General features: G+C 40.8%; 1 protein-coding gene across 1 annotated transcript; it reads left to right on the top strand.

The window, feature by feature from the left end:
* The first annotated feature begins 116 nt into the window (after positions 1–116).
* Positions 117–19,440, top strand: golgb1 (golgin B1). The gene is made up of 20 exons (XM_082168164.1): positions 117–250; positions 1,246–1,333; positions 1,958–2,128; positions 2,224–2,346; positions 2,542–2,697; positions 2,868–2,987; positions 5,024–5,137; positions 6,536–7,892; positions 8,046–8,128; positions 8,776–8,845; positions 9,167–14,261; positions 14,369–14,792; positions 14,903–15,136; positions 15,252–16,079; positions 16,184–16,368; positions 16,578–16,731; positions 17,035–17,120; positions 17,762–17,833; positions 17,974–18,064; positions 18,193–19,440. Exons 2-20 carry the CDS (start codon positions 1,253–1,255, stop codon positions 18,328–18,330), a joined length of 9,582 nt encoding a protein of 3,193 aa, XP_082024290.1. The 5' UTR covers positions 117–250; positions 1,246–1,252; the 3' UTR covers positions 18,331–19,440.
* The last annotated feature ends 365 nt before the right edge of the window (positions 19,441–19,805 follow it).

Here is a 19,805-nt window from a genome sequence, read left to right as displayed (position 1 = left end):
AAACTTTGTAATTTGTTCCTATTATCTTTTGCAAACCATGCCTACTTATGTTTTATATTTGTTGACGGTCCCTTGGCGTACAGTTATGCGGCTCACAGAGTGACTTGTTGTTTTCAGACATTCCCGTGCGTGGTCCAATCACAGCGCTGAGTTTCTGTTTCCGGGATGTTTGGTGATGTGGCTTTGGTGAATCCTGGAGACGAAATTGATCAAATAAACCACGCAGCTCTTCCCTGCGCCGACCACACAGGTTAGTTTCATGCTTAATAACATTAACAAGCTGCATCTAAACGTTTTCATCCGCTGACATGCACAAACACAAGTACATTTATAACGTTAAATATCGTTACAGTTGTTTACGAGTCATCAGCACGAGCTCACTTAAAGCTTGCGCTCATTACTGACGCTCATTGGGCTTTAACAATGCCGTTTTATAACCATTATGAAACATAAAAGTCATACCTTTATGTGTCTCGAGCATTTGTGCTGATATCAATCGGTTTTGTAACACAAGGAAGAAGAGTCGCTCAATAATCTTTGCTGTTGTGTAGACAAAATGAAAGCGACGCAGCCGCAGTCAGTGAACATACATTTGATTCGGCGTTTTTCGGTTTTCTTCGTTTCTCTCCGCTATATGGCTCTGCCAAAAGGTGGTTATTTATTATCAGGAAAGATGGACACAATGTTGTTATTCCGTTCACGCCTCCTTTGGTTACTGTCAGTACAGCATGACACACATTACGTAACCATTAAAGGATCCTGATTTGAACTCATCAAGTGATCTAGTTATTCATTATGTATTTTGAGGTATGCTTGTGATGTGCTTTTTTTTTTTACAGTCTGTGGATGTGCTCAGTCTGTGTCCAATCAAAATCTATGAGAAATACAACTTAACATAAATATAGACCAACCAAACTGTAATATATTTACTTTGTTCACTATATGGATTTGATTCATTAATGTGATGTAATGCAACAGAGAAGCATGTTATATTTATATAAAATGAATATTTAATGCCAAACTGTCATTGCTAGGTGTTGGCTCACATGGGTTCTAGAGAGCTAAATGTCCCTTTAAATAAATTAATCAATTATTAATTGAAAGTCTATCTGTCGTTAACTGATTCTGGCTTTGTCATATATGCTAAACGTGCTAAAAACAGTTTCAGTAATTCACTCAGTAAAGAGCTTGATAGAAAATACTTGAGCTGTGAACTAACATTTCATTGCATATCTTTACATGCAGATCAGCCATGTTAAGCCGGCTGACCCAAGGGGTGTCCTCGGTCCTCCAGGAGCTCTCGGGTGAGGAACGCTCCGATGGAGACTTACAGGTGAGTACACAAAATCCTGTGGTGGCATGGACTACTAAGGATAAGACAAGCATAAGTGGATGAAAAAGAGCAGTGCTAATTTAAAGTCAGCATGAAATGGAAGTCGTGATAGTCTTTTCTTTCCTATTGTGGTGTACGGCTTCTTGAACAAGAAAAAATGTAAGTCGGGACTTAATTTGTGGTTTGCTATTGCTGTGATGTCATGTGAGTGACTGGTTGTCCCGCCCTGTCATCAGAGAAGAGACGTCGCTGCAAGAGAGAGGGGAAGTTATTTTGATTAAAGATTACGAGGGCACATGAATCTAAAAAAATAATGATAATGAAGTGCATGGATAAATCATTTATAATAAATACTTTATTATTCCATACAAAAAGGTGTCAATTTTGATATCATGGTGACTTTAGGACAAGTTGTTATTACAGTTGTGATGAAACCGAAGTAGAGACAGACATTTGATTCTTCGCAAGGTTAAAATGAAAAATGAGACGCATACATGGATGAACTGTTTACAGTGAGATCTACAACATGCAATTTGTTGAAATAGGTCCGTTTCACACCGACTTTAATGTAATTACCCATCTAGAGAACCAGCTCTATACTTTGAATGTTGTCTTTTGGCGCAGGATGGGCTGGTGCCTCAGCCCCAGCCTGATTCTGAAGCATCTGTGGAGGGCCCGGGTCCCTCAGAAGAGGTCCTGGAGAGGCTGGCCCAGACAGAGCAGCTGGTGGTTCAGCTGAAGGAGCTGATTCGAGAGAAGGACAGTCTGCTCGCCAGCACTGAAAAACAGTTCAAGGTGTGGGCTTGCATAATGAGAAAGGAAAAAACAAGTGGCACTAGCTAGACCATGAATATTAACAGGTCTAAAGCTTTATTTTTGTCCTCATACAGGAGGAGAAAGAACAGGCAGAAGTCAAGTTTACTAAGCTTAAACTTCAAGCCAAAGCTAAGATGGCCTCCCTAAACAAACAGATCTCTGAGCTGAAAGGACAAGAAGCATTGAACAGCAGTCAGGTAAAGTTGACACATTTATATTATTTAATTATGATTAATTATTATGACCAACTTATATTATTTAATGTGACAATAATAATTATGATGATTATGATTGTGGTGCTTACTATTGTTCATCTTAATACAGTCAGTGTTTGCCAAATTCATTCGTTTTTCCTGCAGCATTATGATGATAATTATTATAATTTTTTTCAGAATTCAGAGAGCTCTTTCCAAATGGCTCCAGGAGTGGAGGAGGAACTCCAGCAGCTGAAAGAAAAGCTCAGCCAGGCGGAGACATCCAACAAGATCCTCCAACAGCAGCTCTGGGAGGCTGAACAGCGTGTGAGAGAGGAGGGTCATGCAGAGCAGGTGTGTTTCACCCAAAACTTTTCCTTTAAGCTCCATATGTCTTTAAGCTGAGGAACTTATTTTGTTAAAACTTTGAATGTATCATATGACGGTCAAGGTTTTTGAAGGTACTGTTTTATTTCTCTAATAGTCTGATCTACATCTACTTTATGTTTTTAAATGTTGTCCAGGTGCGAATCTTGCAGGCTGTGGTGAAAGAAAAAGATGTTCGATTTCAAGATCAGATTCTTAAACATGAGCAAGAACTCCTCAGTCTCACGCAGACCTCAAATGACCCAGACTTACAGCAGGTATTTCTCATGTTTTGACACTTTCCATAAATAAGGTCCCCTGTCATATTCCATTTTCTTTGATATTTCTTTTTCTTAGTCTCTACACAGATTATAGTGTTGAGTGCATTCGTCAAGCTCAACCATGCCAAAGTTATGATAATAGGAAATAAAAGTGTATCAGTAACTACAAACCAATATTAGGTCCCAAACCAGCCTACTCCTACTGAGGTATAGCTTAAAGGTAGGGTAGGCAATTTGTTTTATAAACACTTTTTGTTATACTGGTTGAAACTCTCTTCACAACCAATCACAAATATTAAAACATGTACATGTATCTTCTGTGGAAGCCTCAGGACCAAAACATTTTCGTCCAATCGTTGCATTCGGTCCGAATCCAATGATATGATGTCCTACCTGCCTGTCAACATGTATGTATTTCCATGCCTCCGTCTTCACACCCTGCTCACACAGACATCACATGTCATCAGCGCGTTGTAGACACAGTTATGAGGTAATTTAATTACGGTCTCTTGTCTTGTGACGCTTTGCAAACTCTGCTGTGTTCATTCATTTGTTTTGAAGGAGGCAAATCTTTAGAGAGCGCTCTGAAAGTAGGGTGGGATCTCATGCTTTCTAAACTAGCTTGTTATTGCTAGCCTCTCCCTACCTTTAATTTAGGATACATTTACAAGCCTGTTACCCATTATGGTTGATTTTTTGGTTGATTAATTTATTACTTAATTTTATACATTTCGATTTCTATTTTATTATTTCATGAAAATAATGCTGTCACACTATTTATAGTGTTCTAACCTTCATTCAGACATGTCCCATGTTTTGGTTACTGGGTTTCAAAAATAGCAAGAAACATAGAAAATGAATAAAACAATAAAGATATTATGTATGTATGTATGTATGTATGACAGTGGTTATTATAATATTTGCTGTGACCTTGTAAAGTTGGTGATCTAAAGGTTAAGTTCTTCCTTTCAGTCGCTTATTTAAATGTTTTTATTTTTTATTTTAAATACGTTTTTAGGGAGTCTATTTAGAGAAGTGTATGATAAAGCGTTTAACGTCATCTTTAGTGCTTGTCAAAAGTTTGTTGTTTATTTGATCAGTAGATAATCAGTGTATGTATACATATGTATACACAGTGCTGGTCAGAATCATTTGCCCCCTTGGTTTTTTTGTTTTGTTTCATCTGACCATAGAATGTTTGAAAAGTAACTGACACACTGGAACTTCAAACGGGACGGGTTCTATGGACAGATTTTTTTTGCCAAAAAACAGCAAACACTTAATATGGGTTTGGTTCATACAGGGATAAAAAAAGTACCCCATGTGTAAAATGTAATATTCTGCTGTATCTTTAATGCTGTGGGCCTAATTTTCTGCCAGAGGTCCTGGACAAAATCAAAACCTGACAGCTGACTCAGAGCTGTTGTCTTGGAAAAAGGAGGTTGCAAAAAGTATTTAATAAAAGGGGGCAAATAATTATGTTCTGGAGAAAAACATTTATTTCATAATGTGATTTTTCCCCCCCCACTTTCAATTCTTTTACTTCAATGAAAGGTCAGATTTTTGCAAAAAATAAATTGTATACAATATCAAAAGGATTGACAATGCAGATTTATTTTTTACTGGATATGAGAGAGAGAGAGAGAGAGAGAGAGAGAGAGAGAGAGAGAGAGAGCAGCAATGTAAGGATATCATTGTCTTGCTGTTTTCATATTTTTTTAGCTGTTTTGTTTTGGGATAGCCTGAGGTGTTGTAACCATATTTGGGTGTTATTATAAAGCATGAAATCATAGCTCATCATGTTACCATGGCAATTTTGATCTAAGCTGTCTAGTTTCACATTCTGTGAGCAGCATCCAACTCTTGGCATGTTATGTTTTGTTCACGTTTTTGGACAGGAATTAAGAAAGCAAGCTTGGATTAAGACTGATCTTTTAAATATTTGTTCATTTCTGATAAATCAAACCCTGCAGGTATCTATACCTCTATATCTCGTTCTGTGTTGGGCTTTAATCCTGTTTATTGTTTTACAGGCTCTTCGTGCATCACAGCAGCGCATAGAGGAGTTGGAGGAGTCTTTGCGTTCTCGTTCAGAAGTCCTAGAAATGTTGCAGCAGGAACTCAACAGTGCAGACCAGCAGAAACAGGTCAGCCTAACACATATATTTTACACTGTGCCCTGTAAATTTGACTGTCGTTACAGAAAGCGAAATATGTTACAAATCATCAGTCAGACAAGAGATATTTGCCCATAACAACATACAGCTATGTGGTGATTTTGAACCAGTTAGATTTCACTTCGGGAAACCCCAGCTGTGTGATCAAAAATTTAATCCAAGTAACCAACAGAATTTCTTGTTGCATGCTGTGGTCTCAGCTGGTTAGGCTAAAATCTCTGATTTAAAGAAGCAGTTCATTCAAAACTATTCTAGGAGTATTTCCTTTCACATTTTGTATTATTTGTTGGATACTTCAGGATTTAGCATTAAGCTTTGTATTAGTAGAAAACCTGTAGTATTTTCGAATTACCGTGCTTTCCACCCTCATATCCCCCTGAGACAAGAGATTTATGTATTTTTTGTCTGGAAAAAATCCTCAGATGACGCAAAAATCGTCATTTTGCGTCATCGGAGGATTTTCTGGCCAGAGGCTAAAGACTACAGCCAGTAGAAGGCGTTGTTCCGCATGTTTTCAGGCCGCCCATAGAGGGAGGGATCTCACTCACAGAATGTACACACAGTGTCAGCCGTCTTTCTTTGGAAGCTAAGCTAGCAGGCTTTAAGCTAGCAGGCTCTTGTTCTGTGAAAAAAGCTGATTAGTAGGAGAAAGCTGAGTAGTAGGGGTTACTATCCTCTTTTTCCCGGACTTGTCCGGCGGGCGAGATCGTTCAAAATGTCCGGGATTCGGCTTTTGCTTTCTGCAGTCGCCATTCATTGTTTACATGCACACCTTTTGTTTCAATCTAACTGAATTCATTCCGATTGGTGAATCTGAATGTAGTGTTTACATGAACGCTAAACAAGTGATCGGTTGATGTGCGTTTTACCATTGCTAAGAAAATTCCCGCTCCTCCGTGAGAGATGCGAGACCGGCGCGTCTCAGTAATCACGCCACCGGCCTCGCGCCGTTCTCCCGCGGCCGTCAGCCTCGTCCTGCTCGCCACAGTAAACATGATGAATGGCGAATGTAGAACGCAAAAGCCGAATCCCGGACATTTTGAGCGATCTCGAAATCCCTGGCAAACTCATCACGGAGTCTCAAATAGTAGCCAAGCCTTGTTTTCAACTGCGCTCTCTTACCGGTAGGCGTGGCTTGGGAGTGGCCTCCTAGGGCAGCGAAGCAAGTGCATTCTGGGAGTTGTCTTTCATCCACATAAGCCAAAAATACATTTTCTGGCTTTTCTCAGTCTAGAAAGCTCCAAATTCAAAAATTTCTTCACATTTCTTCTACATAAATGACCTATTTTAAATACACATTCATCTTTCCAGAGGTGAAGTATCCCTTTAGGCAAGATTATAAACATGATGAATGTTTAATTTCTACAGATTCTGACTACTCAGTTCAGGCAGATGGAGCTGGAGTTGGCAGAAGCCCAGAGACTGAGAGAAGAGGAGAGGCAGCAGTGGACCATGCGAGCTGAGGAAGAACTCCAGGCTCTTAGAGCCAGACTAGAGGCTTCAGAGAGTGAGAGAGACCAGACCGTCAATTCTCTCAACGATGAATTACAGAAAAAGATAACAGAGATGGATGAAATGAGAGCAAAACTTGAATCTGAAGAAAGAGAGAAAGAAGAAACACTGGAGAAATTGAAAGAAAGAGAAACTGACTTTGAGGCAGAACTTGCCAAAATGAAAGTATGTCTAGAAGCCAGATTGGAGACATCAGAGAGTGAGAGAGAGCACAGCATCAGTGCACTCAACGTCAACGTTACCCATCTCAACGCTGAATTACTGAAAAGGACCGCAGAGTTGGATGAAATGAGATCAAAACTTGAATCTGAGCAAAGTGAAAAGGAAGAAATGCTGGAGAAATTGAAAGAGAGAGAAACTAGCTTTGAGGCAGAGCTGGCCAACATGAAAGTATCTCTAGAAGCTAGATTAGAAACACAAGAAAGTGAAAGAGACCAGATCATTAGTGCTCTCAACACCGAATTACTGAAAAAGACAGCGGATGTGGATGAAATTAGAGCAAAGCTTGAATTTAAAGAAAGAGAGAATGACCAAATGCTGGAGAAATTTAAAGAGAGAGAGACTAGCTTTGAGGCAGAGCTGGCAGACATGAAAGTATCTCTAGAAGCCAGATTAGAAACAACAGAAAGTGAAAAAGAGAAGAACATCATTGCTCTCAATGCTGAATTAATGAAAAAGACCACAGAGTTGGATGAACTGAGGGAAAAACTTTCAGCTGAAGAGAGAGAACGACTGGAGACATTGCAAGAGAGACAAGACTTGCAAGACTGTCTGGAAGTCACAGAGAAACATAAAGAGGAAATGACAAAGAAGCTGGAGGTGGAGTTTGCAAGTCGCATGGAAGAGCTTCATCGTCTTCAGGAGAAGCTTGAAGAAGTAGAAAGAGCAAGGGAAGAAGAATCTAAGAGTGAAAGAGATAACTTAGCACAGATGCAAAATGAGCTTGAGTCATTGAGAGAGACTTTGGACGCCAGTAAAGAGGAACATAAAGCAGGACTTCAAACCAAGGATGCACTGGAGAAACTTTGGAGAGGAATTCGATCTTTGACATCTACTGGGGAGGCAGAGGTGGAACTATCCATTCCTACGGACTCTGCACAGTTCTTAGAGGTGTTACCTGCTCTAGAAGCACGGCTGAGCAACATTACAGATGAACAGCAGGAGAGTCAAGCATGCATGTCTCAGATCACACTCACTCTACAATCTCTGCAAGGTAAACAGCCCAGGAGAACAAAGTTCAAAGCAGCTTTTGTGGTTTGAGTAAACTGTCCTTGGAAGCATTTTATCAACCAAATGAACAATATAGGGCATGTTGTTTGTACTGTGATCAAAAAGTAATTATGTCTTAATGCACCTGATGCTCTAGGTCAACTTGATAAAAGCAAAGCTGAAGGAGAGGAAGCAGTTGCTAGGATACAGGAACTGGAGCAACAACTTCTGACTGTTCAGGTAGGTGGATTGCAAAAATACGTTGAAGCTTTTTAAACATTGCGTTTTTCAGTGCAGTTAGTCTTTTGAATCTTTTGAATGCAATTAGTAAGAGTTAAAGCAAGCTTCAAGTGTTCAAATAAATACCTGAGGTTTTTGGTATTAAATTTAAGCTATGGACATGAATGATACTTCAAATCATACAGATTGTTGTACACTTGAGCTATTTTTCTATTACTTTTCATAGTCATTGGACTTAAAATTTGCAACCAAAAAAAGCATGAAAAGTTATTAATGCAATGGAGATGCTCCACAGAATAAGATGCACTTGTCTAGGGCAATGTGTCTGCTATAGCAAACTCATTTGGATGTATATAGCACAATCTGTGTCTGGTGCAACAGACACAAGGTGACATTAATGCCTAGACGGTTTGTCTCACAGATTATCAGGCCAGAGATATTATAATCCTCCCGACTTCCATCATCTATTCCTATTTCTGGCCCGACATAAAAGGGCATAGTTATGAAGTATTAATAAAGGTATGGTCTGTTATGGTGTTCAAATAACTGCAGTTACTGTGGGAATTCAGCAGACCAGTGCACTCTCAATAAGCATGCATTAGTGTGAGCAGACTGTTTGTTGTAACATTAGGGCTTGTCTTTCCTAGGTTACTGGTGAGTCATTAGGCGGTCATGTGACTGACCTGCCTGTGAAGGATTTGGATAGGACACACCAGGGTAAGTTTAATATTTGCCCTTGTATAGCTGAATGTACTTTAAACTGCAGTGATTTATTTTAGTAACAGCAATCCAATTTTCTTCCATAATTGTCTTGCTTTCTAGTAGAGAACATTGTGGTTTCTAAACTAAAAATGTTTGCAATGTTTGTAATGTTTAGATATTAGTTAGGACAACCAGAAAGACAGGTTTCCTCAGTCAAAACATTAACAGGAAGTTAAGAATTTATACTTGAACAATATGCATTTTAAACATGATACATTTTGCATGCTCAAGTTATTTGATGATTTTCGCTTGATTGTCTCGTGATTTCTGTTTCAGATAACCGTGGAGATGGACATAGTTCAGAAAATGAAGTCCAGACTGATCGGATACTGTTTCTGGAGCAGGCGCTTGCAGATAGAGAAAGAGAACTTTTCGCTCTCAGAGAAAAACTGTCACTCACCACAGGCCAAACTCTGAATATCCCAGAGGAGGAAAGTGCAGACAGTGTAAGCAGAGGAGACATCGCTGAGTTGCACGACAGCTCTACAGCTTTATCTAAGGTTCTTGAAGGCTCACAAGAGGAAGAGACAACACTTGTAGCAGTAGACACCTCTGTTCTGTCTGTCTCTGCTGACAATGAGAGTAGCCCTGAGCTTATAGCACCTCAACCTGATTCTCCTGGAGAATCAAAGGGTACTTCCTCGGATGAGATGGTGACAAGCAGTGATTCAGAGGTGGCTCATAGTAGCTGGACTCTTCTGGAAGCAGTCAACCAAGATGGGACTCAAGAGTGGTCGCCCCAAGTTCAGGACTTTGCGACACTACGCTTATCCACGCAATCTTGGGAAGAGACCTGTGATGAGCAGGTCGCATCAACAAGCTGCATAGTTGATATTGAATCACCACCTTTAGTTATCCATGAAACTGTACAGGTACGTCTTGGCCTACAGGAGGGAAGTCTGCTAAATACAGATTCAAGCACTGGTCAGGCTTTTGCACAGGTATTAGCTGAAGAGATTCAGAAAAGATACAGTGAACTTCTGGGACAGCTTCAGCAGTTTAAAGACTCAGCCTTACAATCACAGGAGAAAGTCTTGCAGCTGGAGGAAGCTTTGAAGTCACTCACAGTTTCCAAAAATGAGGCTGAGTCCAGGGCAAACATCTACGAGAAAGAGCTGATCGAAGCTAAGGCATTGATTGAGCAAGAAAAATTCGATGGGCAAAGTATTGCTAAGCAGTTTGAGAACTTGAAGGAAGAGTTTTGCTCTAAAGATGATGAGCTGCAAGTTTTACAGGCAGCCCTTGATGAATCCCAACAAAGACTTGTTGAACAAGAAGGTCAAGCTAGAATGCTGGCTGCTCAACTGGAGGACAGAGAGTTTGCTTCCTCCGAACTTGAACAGAAGCTCTTGGATATAGAGGGCAGGTTAGTGCAGGTCTCTCAGGAAGCTGACATGGCAAAAGCTGCTCTCATTGACAGGAAGGCTGATCTGGAAGACCTACAAAAGTGTATTTCACAGAAAGACCAGGAGATGATGGAAATCAATGATAGCATGACTGGCAAACTACTCCAGGCTGGAGAGGAACATTTTTTAATAACCAGTGAAGTCAAAAAGCTAAAAGAGCAAATTTATGAACTTGAAAGTGTCAGGGATAACCAGCAGAAAATCCTAGAGGATAAAACAGCAGAAAGTCAGGAATTTGTTGCTTTACGAAATGAGAAAGAGGACTTGGTTACTCAAATGGCTGCCATGAAGAAAGATGGAGAACAGGTCAAGAGAAAGCTGCAGGCAGCTCTGATACAGCGGAAAGAATTGATGAAAAAAGTTGCAGACTTCGAGAAGGGGGCTGAGAACAGGGAAGAAAAGGAAAGAGATGGTAATGAGGGAATTACTCTTCAGTTTAAAAATGAAATTAAGGAAAAAGAGCTAGAAATACAGAGACTTGATGCTTTGTTGCAAGAAACCAGAGATGTCTTAAGTTTGAAAGATGAGACCTTAACAAGTCTGGAACAAAAAATCTGTAAACAAGATCAAGCATTGACTGAGTCGCATGCAGAAATAGAACATTTGACAAAGCAGTATGTGCAAATGAATGAACAACAAATGTCACAGGCAGCTGACGACAAAAATAGACTTCTTTCGCAGATAGCGTCCATGGAATCTGACATTGAAACATTGCATAAAAAGCTTCAGGAAGCTACTGATGCTCATGAGGACACTGTTGTGAAAGCTCAAGAGAAAGATCGTCATCATCTTGAGCAGATTAAACAGCAGAAAGAAGAATGCAGTGAGCTTCTTGAACGCCTCCAAACTGAAGAGGGAGAGAAAACTGGGTTGTTGAATCGTATTATGGAGCTAGAGGGTCTGCTAGAATCAAATAATGCTGCAGATAAAGTGGTGAGTGGGAATGTGGATGGTAATGTTGAGTCCACTACACAGAATCTAGAGAAACCAGAGACAAACGATTGGGTTCAGGAGGACTGGGTGGATTTTGCTTCAGCTGAGACTGAGACACAACAACATAACAAACTTGGTGAGCAATCTCAGCAGCCCATGATAAAAGATAATGAGAACATTATAAATGCTCTCCAAGAGGAATTAAGAGTTGAGCAGGCTGCACGTGCGGAATTAGAGGTGCGTCTACAAGAGAGCCAATCCTCTCAATCACTTACTGATAGCAAATTCAAAGAACTTTCCCAAGAACTTGAAGACTTGAGAGAAAAGGAGAGGCAGATTGATGTTCTCACCAAGGAAATAGAGGCTCTTAGGGAGAAATGTCAGAGAGCCGAAGCGCATGCAGAGAATTTGAAAGCGGTGGTGGATGAGGCTAGGGAAGCAGCCAAAAGAAGCACCTCAGATGCTGAGTCCTTAATCAAAGCACTTCAGTCAGAAGTGGAAGAATTTAAACATTTTCTTAAAATCAAGAATGATGAGATTGTTGATTTAAGCCAACAGTTTAGTGAACAAAGTTCACTTCTACTTAAAATGCAGGAAACAGTACTGGCGAAAGATCAGCAGATAGCTTCATTACAAGAAGGGTTTAAAGCTGAGCAAGATAGGGTTAAAAAACTGGAAGCTGAAATGCCACAACGCGAGGAAGAAGAGAAGGATAATAGTGCCAAACTCCAACAGCTTCAACGTAAACTTCAGGCTGCTCTTGTATCACGCAAGGAGGCAATCAAAGAGAGACAGGCGTTGAAGGAGGAAAAGGCTGATGCTGAGAAGATTAGATTAGAGCTACAACAGAAGCTGGAGTTAATAGAGGTGGAGCTGAACAAGTCAAGAGAAGAAAGGAAGAAGTTAATTGAGGAGGTGGATCGAACTTTGTTGGAAAACCAGAGTCTGAGTGCGTCCTGTGAGAGCCTTAAACTTGCTATGGAGGGTGTTTTGAATGAGAAGGATGCATACAAACGACAAGCTGAAAGTGCCAAAGAGGAATCCGAACAAGTGTGCAGGCAGCTGGAAGAAAAGGTGCAAAGCATGAAAGAAGAGTATGAATCTCTACTCAAATCATATGAAAATGTGAGTGATGAAGCTGAACGAGTGAGACGAGTGCTTGAAGCTGCTCGACAGGAGAGGCAGGAGTTAGCAGCCAAATCAAGAGCCCATGAGGTAGCCAGACAAGAGGCGGAGAGGTTAGCAGAGGAAGCTATGAAGGAGGTGGATGTTGTGAAAGAAAAAATGAGAAAATTTGCCAAGGTCAAACATCAAAAGATTATGGATCTAGAGGAGGAGAATGAAAGGCTTAGGGAGCAGGAAGAGAAGAAATTGGTCACACATACAGAAACTGTGCTGAAACAAGAGCTTGAGAGAGTCAAACAAGAGTTTGAGACCTTGAAAACAAATTATAATATTGCTATGGATGATAAAAACTCTTTGGAGCATGAAGCTGAGGAATTGAGACAGCGTTTGGCTGAGGAAATTGACACAAAGGGCAGTGAAACCCTGGACACATGCTCCATGGAGACTTTTAAGGAGGTTAAAGTCGTCTCACAGCAGAGAAGTCCTGATTTAATTGAAATCCAAGAGTACCAGAATGAAAGCATTTCCCTTGAGGCTGATCTCACTAAGCCAGTGGAATCCATTAATACTTCACTTGAACAAGAAGTCACAAAATTGCAAGCAAAGATGAATTCTCAAACAGAGGAGAGGCTCAAGGAGCTGGAGACCTCTCTCGAAACGGCAGAGAGTAAGATAAGGGATCTTGACGCTGCTCTTAAGGATCACATGGAATCCAGAAACAAGCAAGAATCCATGCTTAATGCAGAGCTGGATTCCCTCAACCAGAAGCTTCAGGAGACTTTAGAAAGAGAGAGCCTCCTCAATGTAGAGATCTCTAAGAAAGAGACCCAACTACAAGAACTCCGCACTAGCCTAGAGGCTGAAAGAGATGACTTAGAGGAGCGGTTGATGAACCAGCTGGCTCAGCTCAATGGCAGCATTGCAGGCTACCAGCAAGAGGCATCTGACAGTCGTGATCGCCTTACGGACATGCAGAGGGAATTGGAGAAACTGGAGAGAGAGCGGGCTGAGCTTGAAGCTGAGGTGGCAAGTGAGAGGGGCCGGGCAGCCAGGATGGAGGAGGACATGAGGCAGGCCCAACGAGAAAGAGGAGAGGCAGAGGCTGAGGCAGGCAAACAAAGAGAGCTGGAGCAGAAGTTGAAATCTGCACAGAGGTTTAAAGAAGGTAGTCAAAGTAGAACACGTCAGCTTGAGGAACTGCTGAGGGAAAAGCAACTTGAAGTCCGTCAGCTACAGAAAGACTGCATTGAGTACCAGGAACGAATAAGTGAACTGGGTAAAGAAGTTAAGTCAGTGCTGTTGGGTAGAGATGAGCTGAGTGCAGAACTTGAGGCAGTGCGCGTGGAAATTGCAAAGAACTTGCAAGACAGAACAAGTATTGCATCTGAACTTTCAACATGTAAAGTGAAGCTGGACATGGCACTGGAAGAAGCAAAGCAGGCCCAAGCAGACAAGCTAGCTGCAGAACAAATGGTACAATGCAAAGAGGTCGAGTTGAAGGCAGATGCAGAGCGTACCCTGGATGAAGTCAGGTATCGCCTTGGAGCCGAGCTTAAACAGATGGAATTAAGACTAGAAAAATCTTACAGGGAGCGGGAGAGGGAGGAAGAGGCAACCTTGGAGGCAAGGAGTATTGCTGAGGCCACAGACAAGCATGCCCAGGAAATGCAAGCCCGTCTGGATAAAGCTCTGGCTCGGTTGGCAGCCTTTTCGCGCTCCATGTCGTCCCTGCAGGATGATCGTGATCGAGTGCTGGATGAGGCCAAGCAATGGGAGAGCCGTTTTCATAGCGAACTACAGGAAAAGGAGGCTGATGTTCGGGAGGCTGAGACTCGTGCTAAAGAACTAGCTGAGCAACTCCAGAAGGAGACCACCCAAAAAGAGGAGCTCCAGAGTTTATTGGAAAGGTTTGTTTTGTTTTTTGCTACTTTAAATCAGGTTCTGTTAACATCTGGTAATTATACTTTTACTGTTACAGTACATTTTAAATAATAAATAAAATGTATGTCTGCAGATTGCAAAAGGCAGAAGAGAACCTACAACTAGAGCTGTCTGAGGTGGAGAAAAAACATAATGAAAGCCTTGCAGCTCTTGAGAAAGAAAGAGTAGATCTGCAGCAGAAGCTCACTCTGGTAGAGACCAACCTGACCCAAACTCGCTCCCAACTGACTACCCTGGAGACAGAGGCAGAGGGTCTACGGCACCGCACCAAAACCCTAGAAGAAGCAGTGTATAAGCTTCAGGGTGATGCTAATGAAGCACGTGCAGTGATCAAGGAAAGGGAGACAGAGGAAAGGAGACTATACTTGAGGCTTGAGCAACTGGAGACAGACCTGGGATCTTCAAAGAACCTTACTGAAACTCTTCAGGCTTCATTAGATGAGAAGGAGAAGAGGGAAATGGAGCTCCTTGGTGAGAAGGAGCAAGCTGTGACACAGGTACTTTTACTGAATAATACCATAGTTTCTGAAATGAATCCATGCATATTCATCTCATTATTATTAATTTAATGCTATATAATAATACAGTAGGCTTTGTTTTCTTTTAGGCCGTAGAGGAAGCTAGAAAGGATGCAGATGGAAGGGCTGAGATGGCAGAAAAAGAGCTGGAGGAGAGGAGAGAAGAGCTGCGTGGTTTAGAAGAGAGGCTCCGTAAGGCTGAGGAGGATACCTTCCAGAGCAGAGCGCAACTGGAGTCCTTCACCAAAGCTATGGGCTCCCTGCAGGATGACAGAGACAGAGTACTCAGCCAATACAAGCAGCTAGAGGAAAGACACCTCCAGGTAATGCTGCTCTGAATAATTTAATTAGATTTTGGAAAAAAATCGCATAGTCACATTTGCATAATACAGAGAATCTTTTAAAATTCGGACATTTTAAAATCTCATGTTCTCTCAGGTAATGATGGAGAAGGACAGCCTTATCCAGGAGGCTGCAGGTGAAAACAATGGATTAAAGGAGGAGCTTCGAGCCTTTTTGTCACAGCGGGATGACCTCAATGCTGAGAATGCCAAGCTGGCTGCCCAGCTTCATGGTTACAGAAATGACCTGAACCAGGTTCTTGCTATGAAGGACTCCCAGCACAAGCAGATTCTTGCTGCCCAAGTAGAGCGCATCAGTTTACTGGAGAGAGAGAAAGAAGGTCTTGAGAGCCATATTCGGGCTCTTGAAAAAGATGTTGTGCAAGGGAAGGTACTTCCATTGGTGCAGGAGAACTTAATCCAGGCCAGCGAAGGAAATGTTCGAGTCGATAGGCAAGATGCACCTGGAGCAGAGGTAGAGAAGCTCAGGGAACAGCTCAAAGCTGCTAGAAAACGCATCACCACCTTGGAGGAGACCTTGGAATTGGAGAAGGAGACCCAGGCACTCCACGGCAAAGAGTTGAAGGAGCTGCGGTGGGAAGGCGGCGTTCTGCGAACCGAAACTGAAACAGCAGAGGAGAGGGTGGCAGAGTTGGCACGAGACCTGTTGATGATGGAGCAACAGCTTCTGGAGGAGAGGGAAGCAGCCTGTCAGCTTCGGGCTCAGAACCAGTCTTTTGGTCAAGCCATGACCTCTATTCAGCTCTCAAGAGATCAAGCTGTCAGTGAGGCCAAAGAGCTGCGTCTCCGTTTAGATGACATAAACCAGACGGTTCACCCAGCTTCTCCCCCGAGTGGCTCCAAAGGAGAAGTGTGGAGCCTAAAAAATGCTCTAGCAGCACTGCAAAATGACAGGGAAAGAATGGTATGTAATGGATTACCTAAAAATGTAATGGAAATATAAAAATATTGCATCCTGCTGCCTTTAATGTTTGCAACCTATTAATTGCATCCCTCATGGTTCCTCAGTTGGAACAGCTGCAGTTGCAGCGGTCTGAATTGGATCGACTTGGATCTGGTGAGCTATCCAGGCTCACTCAGGCTTTAGAGGAGGAGAGAAGAAAGGCAGAGGAGCGAGAGGAAAAAATCATGGCAGAGCTGAGGGATAGAGATGCCAAGATGGACAGAGATAAGCAAGAACTGGAAATGCTCAGGTAAGATTGATCAGTTTAACTCATGACATGCCCTCTGCCATTCTGCTGTTTTGGTTGTAATCTTATAGAAAACCGCAAACGGCTGTACAGACAGCCTAAAATGAATTAGCCAGAAATGTTTGCATTCTTTGACCAGAATTTCTGTCACTCCAAAAGTGAAAAATACTGTTTCTCTTACAATTTCTTAATTTATTTGTTCACATGTGTAGGTTTGAGATGACAGACTGGCAGGGCCAGGCCGAGCTCTTGAAGCAGCAGACCCTGGCCACCCTCTCAGACAGGGACCAACAGGTTCGCCAGCTTAATGCAATGCTGGAGGAAGCACGTGCATCAAAATTACGGCTTGAGCACACACAAAGACAGGTAAAAAGCTACAGTCTCCTTTTCAAGAAAGATATTGGAAGCAGCCTAGAAATTTTCTATTTTCAGTCAATCCATCTACCTCTTTTTGTGTAGCTAGAGACATTTATAAATTCTAGTCTCTTCATTGTACTGTTGTCCTGTAATAAACGCTTTGTATGAAATGGGACTTTTTTTTTGCTTTTTTCTCTGTGGTCTCAGACTTTTGAAGACCCACTTTATATTTAAGTATAGATCTTTGAAGTCCTTGATCTGTTTCATTGTCTTTAGTGTGATGCATCTAATGTTGATTTCTTTGTCCTTTAGGGAAGCCTTTCAGTAGACGCTGCACCTGGTGGTCCTCTAGAACACAACGAGGGATATAAAGCGGAGTTCATTGAACTCCAGAGAAGGTACTGCTGCCAAGTTTAGTCTTCTCATTAATTATACTGACCTACTGTTGCATTTTGTCAATCTCTTTAGCACCGGTGCCACAAACTGCATTGATAGCAGTTGTAGATAATACTTCATACTGTATTTGAATGGAATTGTGAAAGTATGTGATATGTAATAAGTCTATCTTTTCAAACATAGTCATTTTTTTTCTGTTTTATTTTTTAATTTTTTATCAATGGCTATTCTTTGTAGTGTTTTGAATAAATTAACGATTTACATTAGGTCAAAAGTAATCTAAAAATAATCCAAAAGTAGTCAGATTGTATTACCTAAAACGTTTAATGTAATGGATTATGCTACTAAATAATTTTTTTTCTCATGTAATTTGGATTAAATATCGTACTACAATTTGTAAGTAATCTACCCAGTACTGTGTTTACCACACTTTGCTGCACTCAAATACATGGTGACCAAATATCAACAGTAAATTACCTGAGATATGACTTCTAGACTATTTGATTAGGTCATTAAACTATAAATCATAGGTTATATGGGTTTCTCATGACTCCTTCAATGACTTTCCATGTGTTAACTTTAATTTCCCCTCTTACCAGTGCTGTATAGTAACTCTTCAATTCTATGTGTGTGTTTCTGTCAGGCTGGATGAGGAGTCAGAACAGAGACTCAGAGTAGAGGAGGAGCTCATCGCTGCACAGGATCGCCTCAAACGGTTTGACCCATATCTCAGATTAAGATCAACTCTCACTGCCCCTGACTCTGGGCATTATTGCTGCAGACTGCCTTTATGTGAAATGTATTAAATAAATAATTTGGAAACTAACATATGTCAATTTCCCTCATCATTTACAGCTATACACAGGGGGAGTGGCAGACAGCGTCCGAAGCAATGACGTCAGAGACAGCTGTACTTATTGAGCCACCAGAGGGTGCTGTTACACGGGTAAACACAAAACCTCAATGCAATTCCAAACCATTTGGTATAAACATGCCATGGATATATAAATGTGTGTGTCTGTATACATGTATGTATATACTGGATATATGTTATGTATGTTTTCTTTATCTCAGACTCGTAGTGGTGGACCTGGGCTGCTGCGGATGCTGCGAGTCGCCTTCTGCTCTCGTCAGCGCACCCCTCTGCTGGTGTCACTCTACCTGCTGACTGTTCACGTACTGTTGCTGCTATGCATGGGAGGATATCTGTGAGAGAGACTCATCAGGCTTTACTGAGCGGAAGACAGTTACATATTCATTCAATTATACTAAACAAAACAAATGGACAGGATTAACTAATTACATTCGTCTGTGAACATTTTTCCTTGCTTTTTTTTAACCAAAGTTACATCTGATTCTGTTTGTTTTGTTCTCTATTTTTATCGGAGTGCTCTGACAAAAATAATTTCCACCCAGTTTTAATGGGACTTGTCCAGACTAGTAACACTAGAGCACTACCTGCACTTCCTCAAGAACATTGTTTTACCCTTTAAGAACGCCCTCATTAATGAAAAAAAATGTTTATGCAAAATGTACATGACGTTGACTTGGTATAGTGTCAGTTTTTTCTTCTTTTTTTCTGTCAAACAGGGTTTCACATTGTCTGTAAAATTGCATAAAGGTAGACATACAAATACTTATTTTGACCACATTCCAACTTCCTATAATTAGTATTATTCACACTTCCTATAATTAGTTAATTATCTCTTTATTTCCGCAAGTCAGTGCATTGAAATGTAATGTAACGGCAAAGCTGATACAGTTACTGTACGTGTCTACTAGAAACGTCCTAGTTTGCTGACGTTCTCTTTTATGGCAGATAAGTTTGACAGCTTTGTGCAATACTGTAATTTGTTTTTTGTTGTTTTTGTTTTATTTTCTTAAACACACTACACATTATGGTCTTTACACCTGGACTACTATTGCTTTTATTCACCCTTAAAGGTATAAATGAAATACTTTAATCTTGGAAATGTTTTTTTTTTTTTTTTTACCAATTTCTTTTGATGTTTTGGTTCTGTTTCAGTCCGAGTCAGCTTCATCAAGCTTCAGGTCATTCATGTTCTGCTTATTCTGGTTTTCTGAGCCAGAGCCAGACTTCCTATCCTCACTATTCTACTGTCACTCAGATCTGTTTGGGCTGTATAGGGCTGGATTAGATTATGGTTTAAATGTTGTCATTTATTGTGAGATTTTAAGAACAGCCCAATGAGTGTTTAATCTGTAAAATCTCTGTAAATTATCCTTTCTCTCTCCCTCCTGCTACCCTGTTGTAGGGGCTATTTTTTGGAAATAAAGTCTATTTATGTGAAGACAAACACATCTAGTGTGTGGTGGTGCTGTTCTTGTACAGCAGATTTGTACAGTAAACCTTTGCTTTAGTTTAAAAAGGTTGATCTTTAGAATGTTTCATTCTTTTATGTGTTTGAAATAAATACACAATCATTGCGTTCTTTTAAGGATGCTGAAATGCTTTACTCGTCCTGCACAATTTGTGTTGGCTCGGATCAGACCCAAACATAAAATGTTTCATTAATGCATACAACGAAGAATCATTAATACTGCTTCTATTATATATTAATGTATTAGTAGTTTTTAAGACATTTGGACCACTTACAAAATTAACATTATTATTTTAAACTTTAATATATTTTTGCCTTTTAATTGAATTGGTAAAAAATGCGCTG

This window comes from Leuciscus leuciscus (genome assembly GCF_965113295.1).
Source record: "Leuciscus leuciscus genome assembly, chromosome: 4".
NCBI lineage: Eukaryota > Metazoa > Chordata > Actinopteri > Cypriniformes > Leuciscidae > Leuciscus > Leuciscus leuciscus.
The sequence above is the reverse complement of the archived record's forward strand: the minus strand, read 5'-3'. Positions and strand labels throughout refer to the sequence as shown.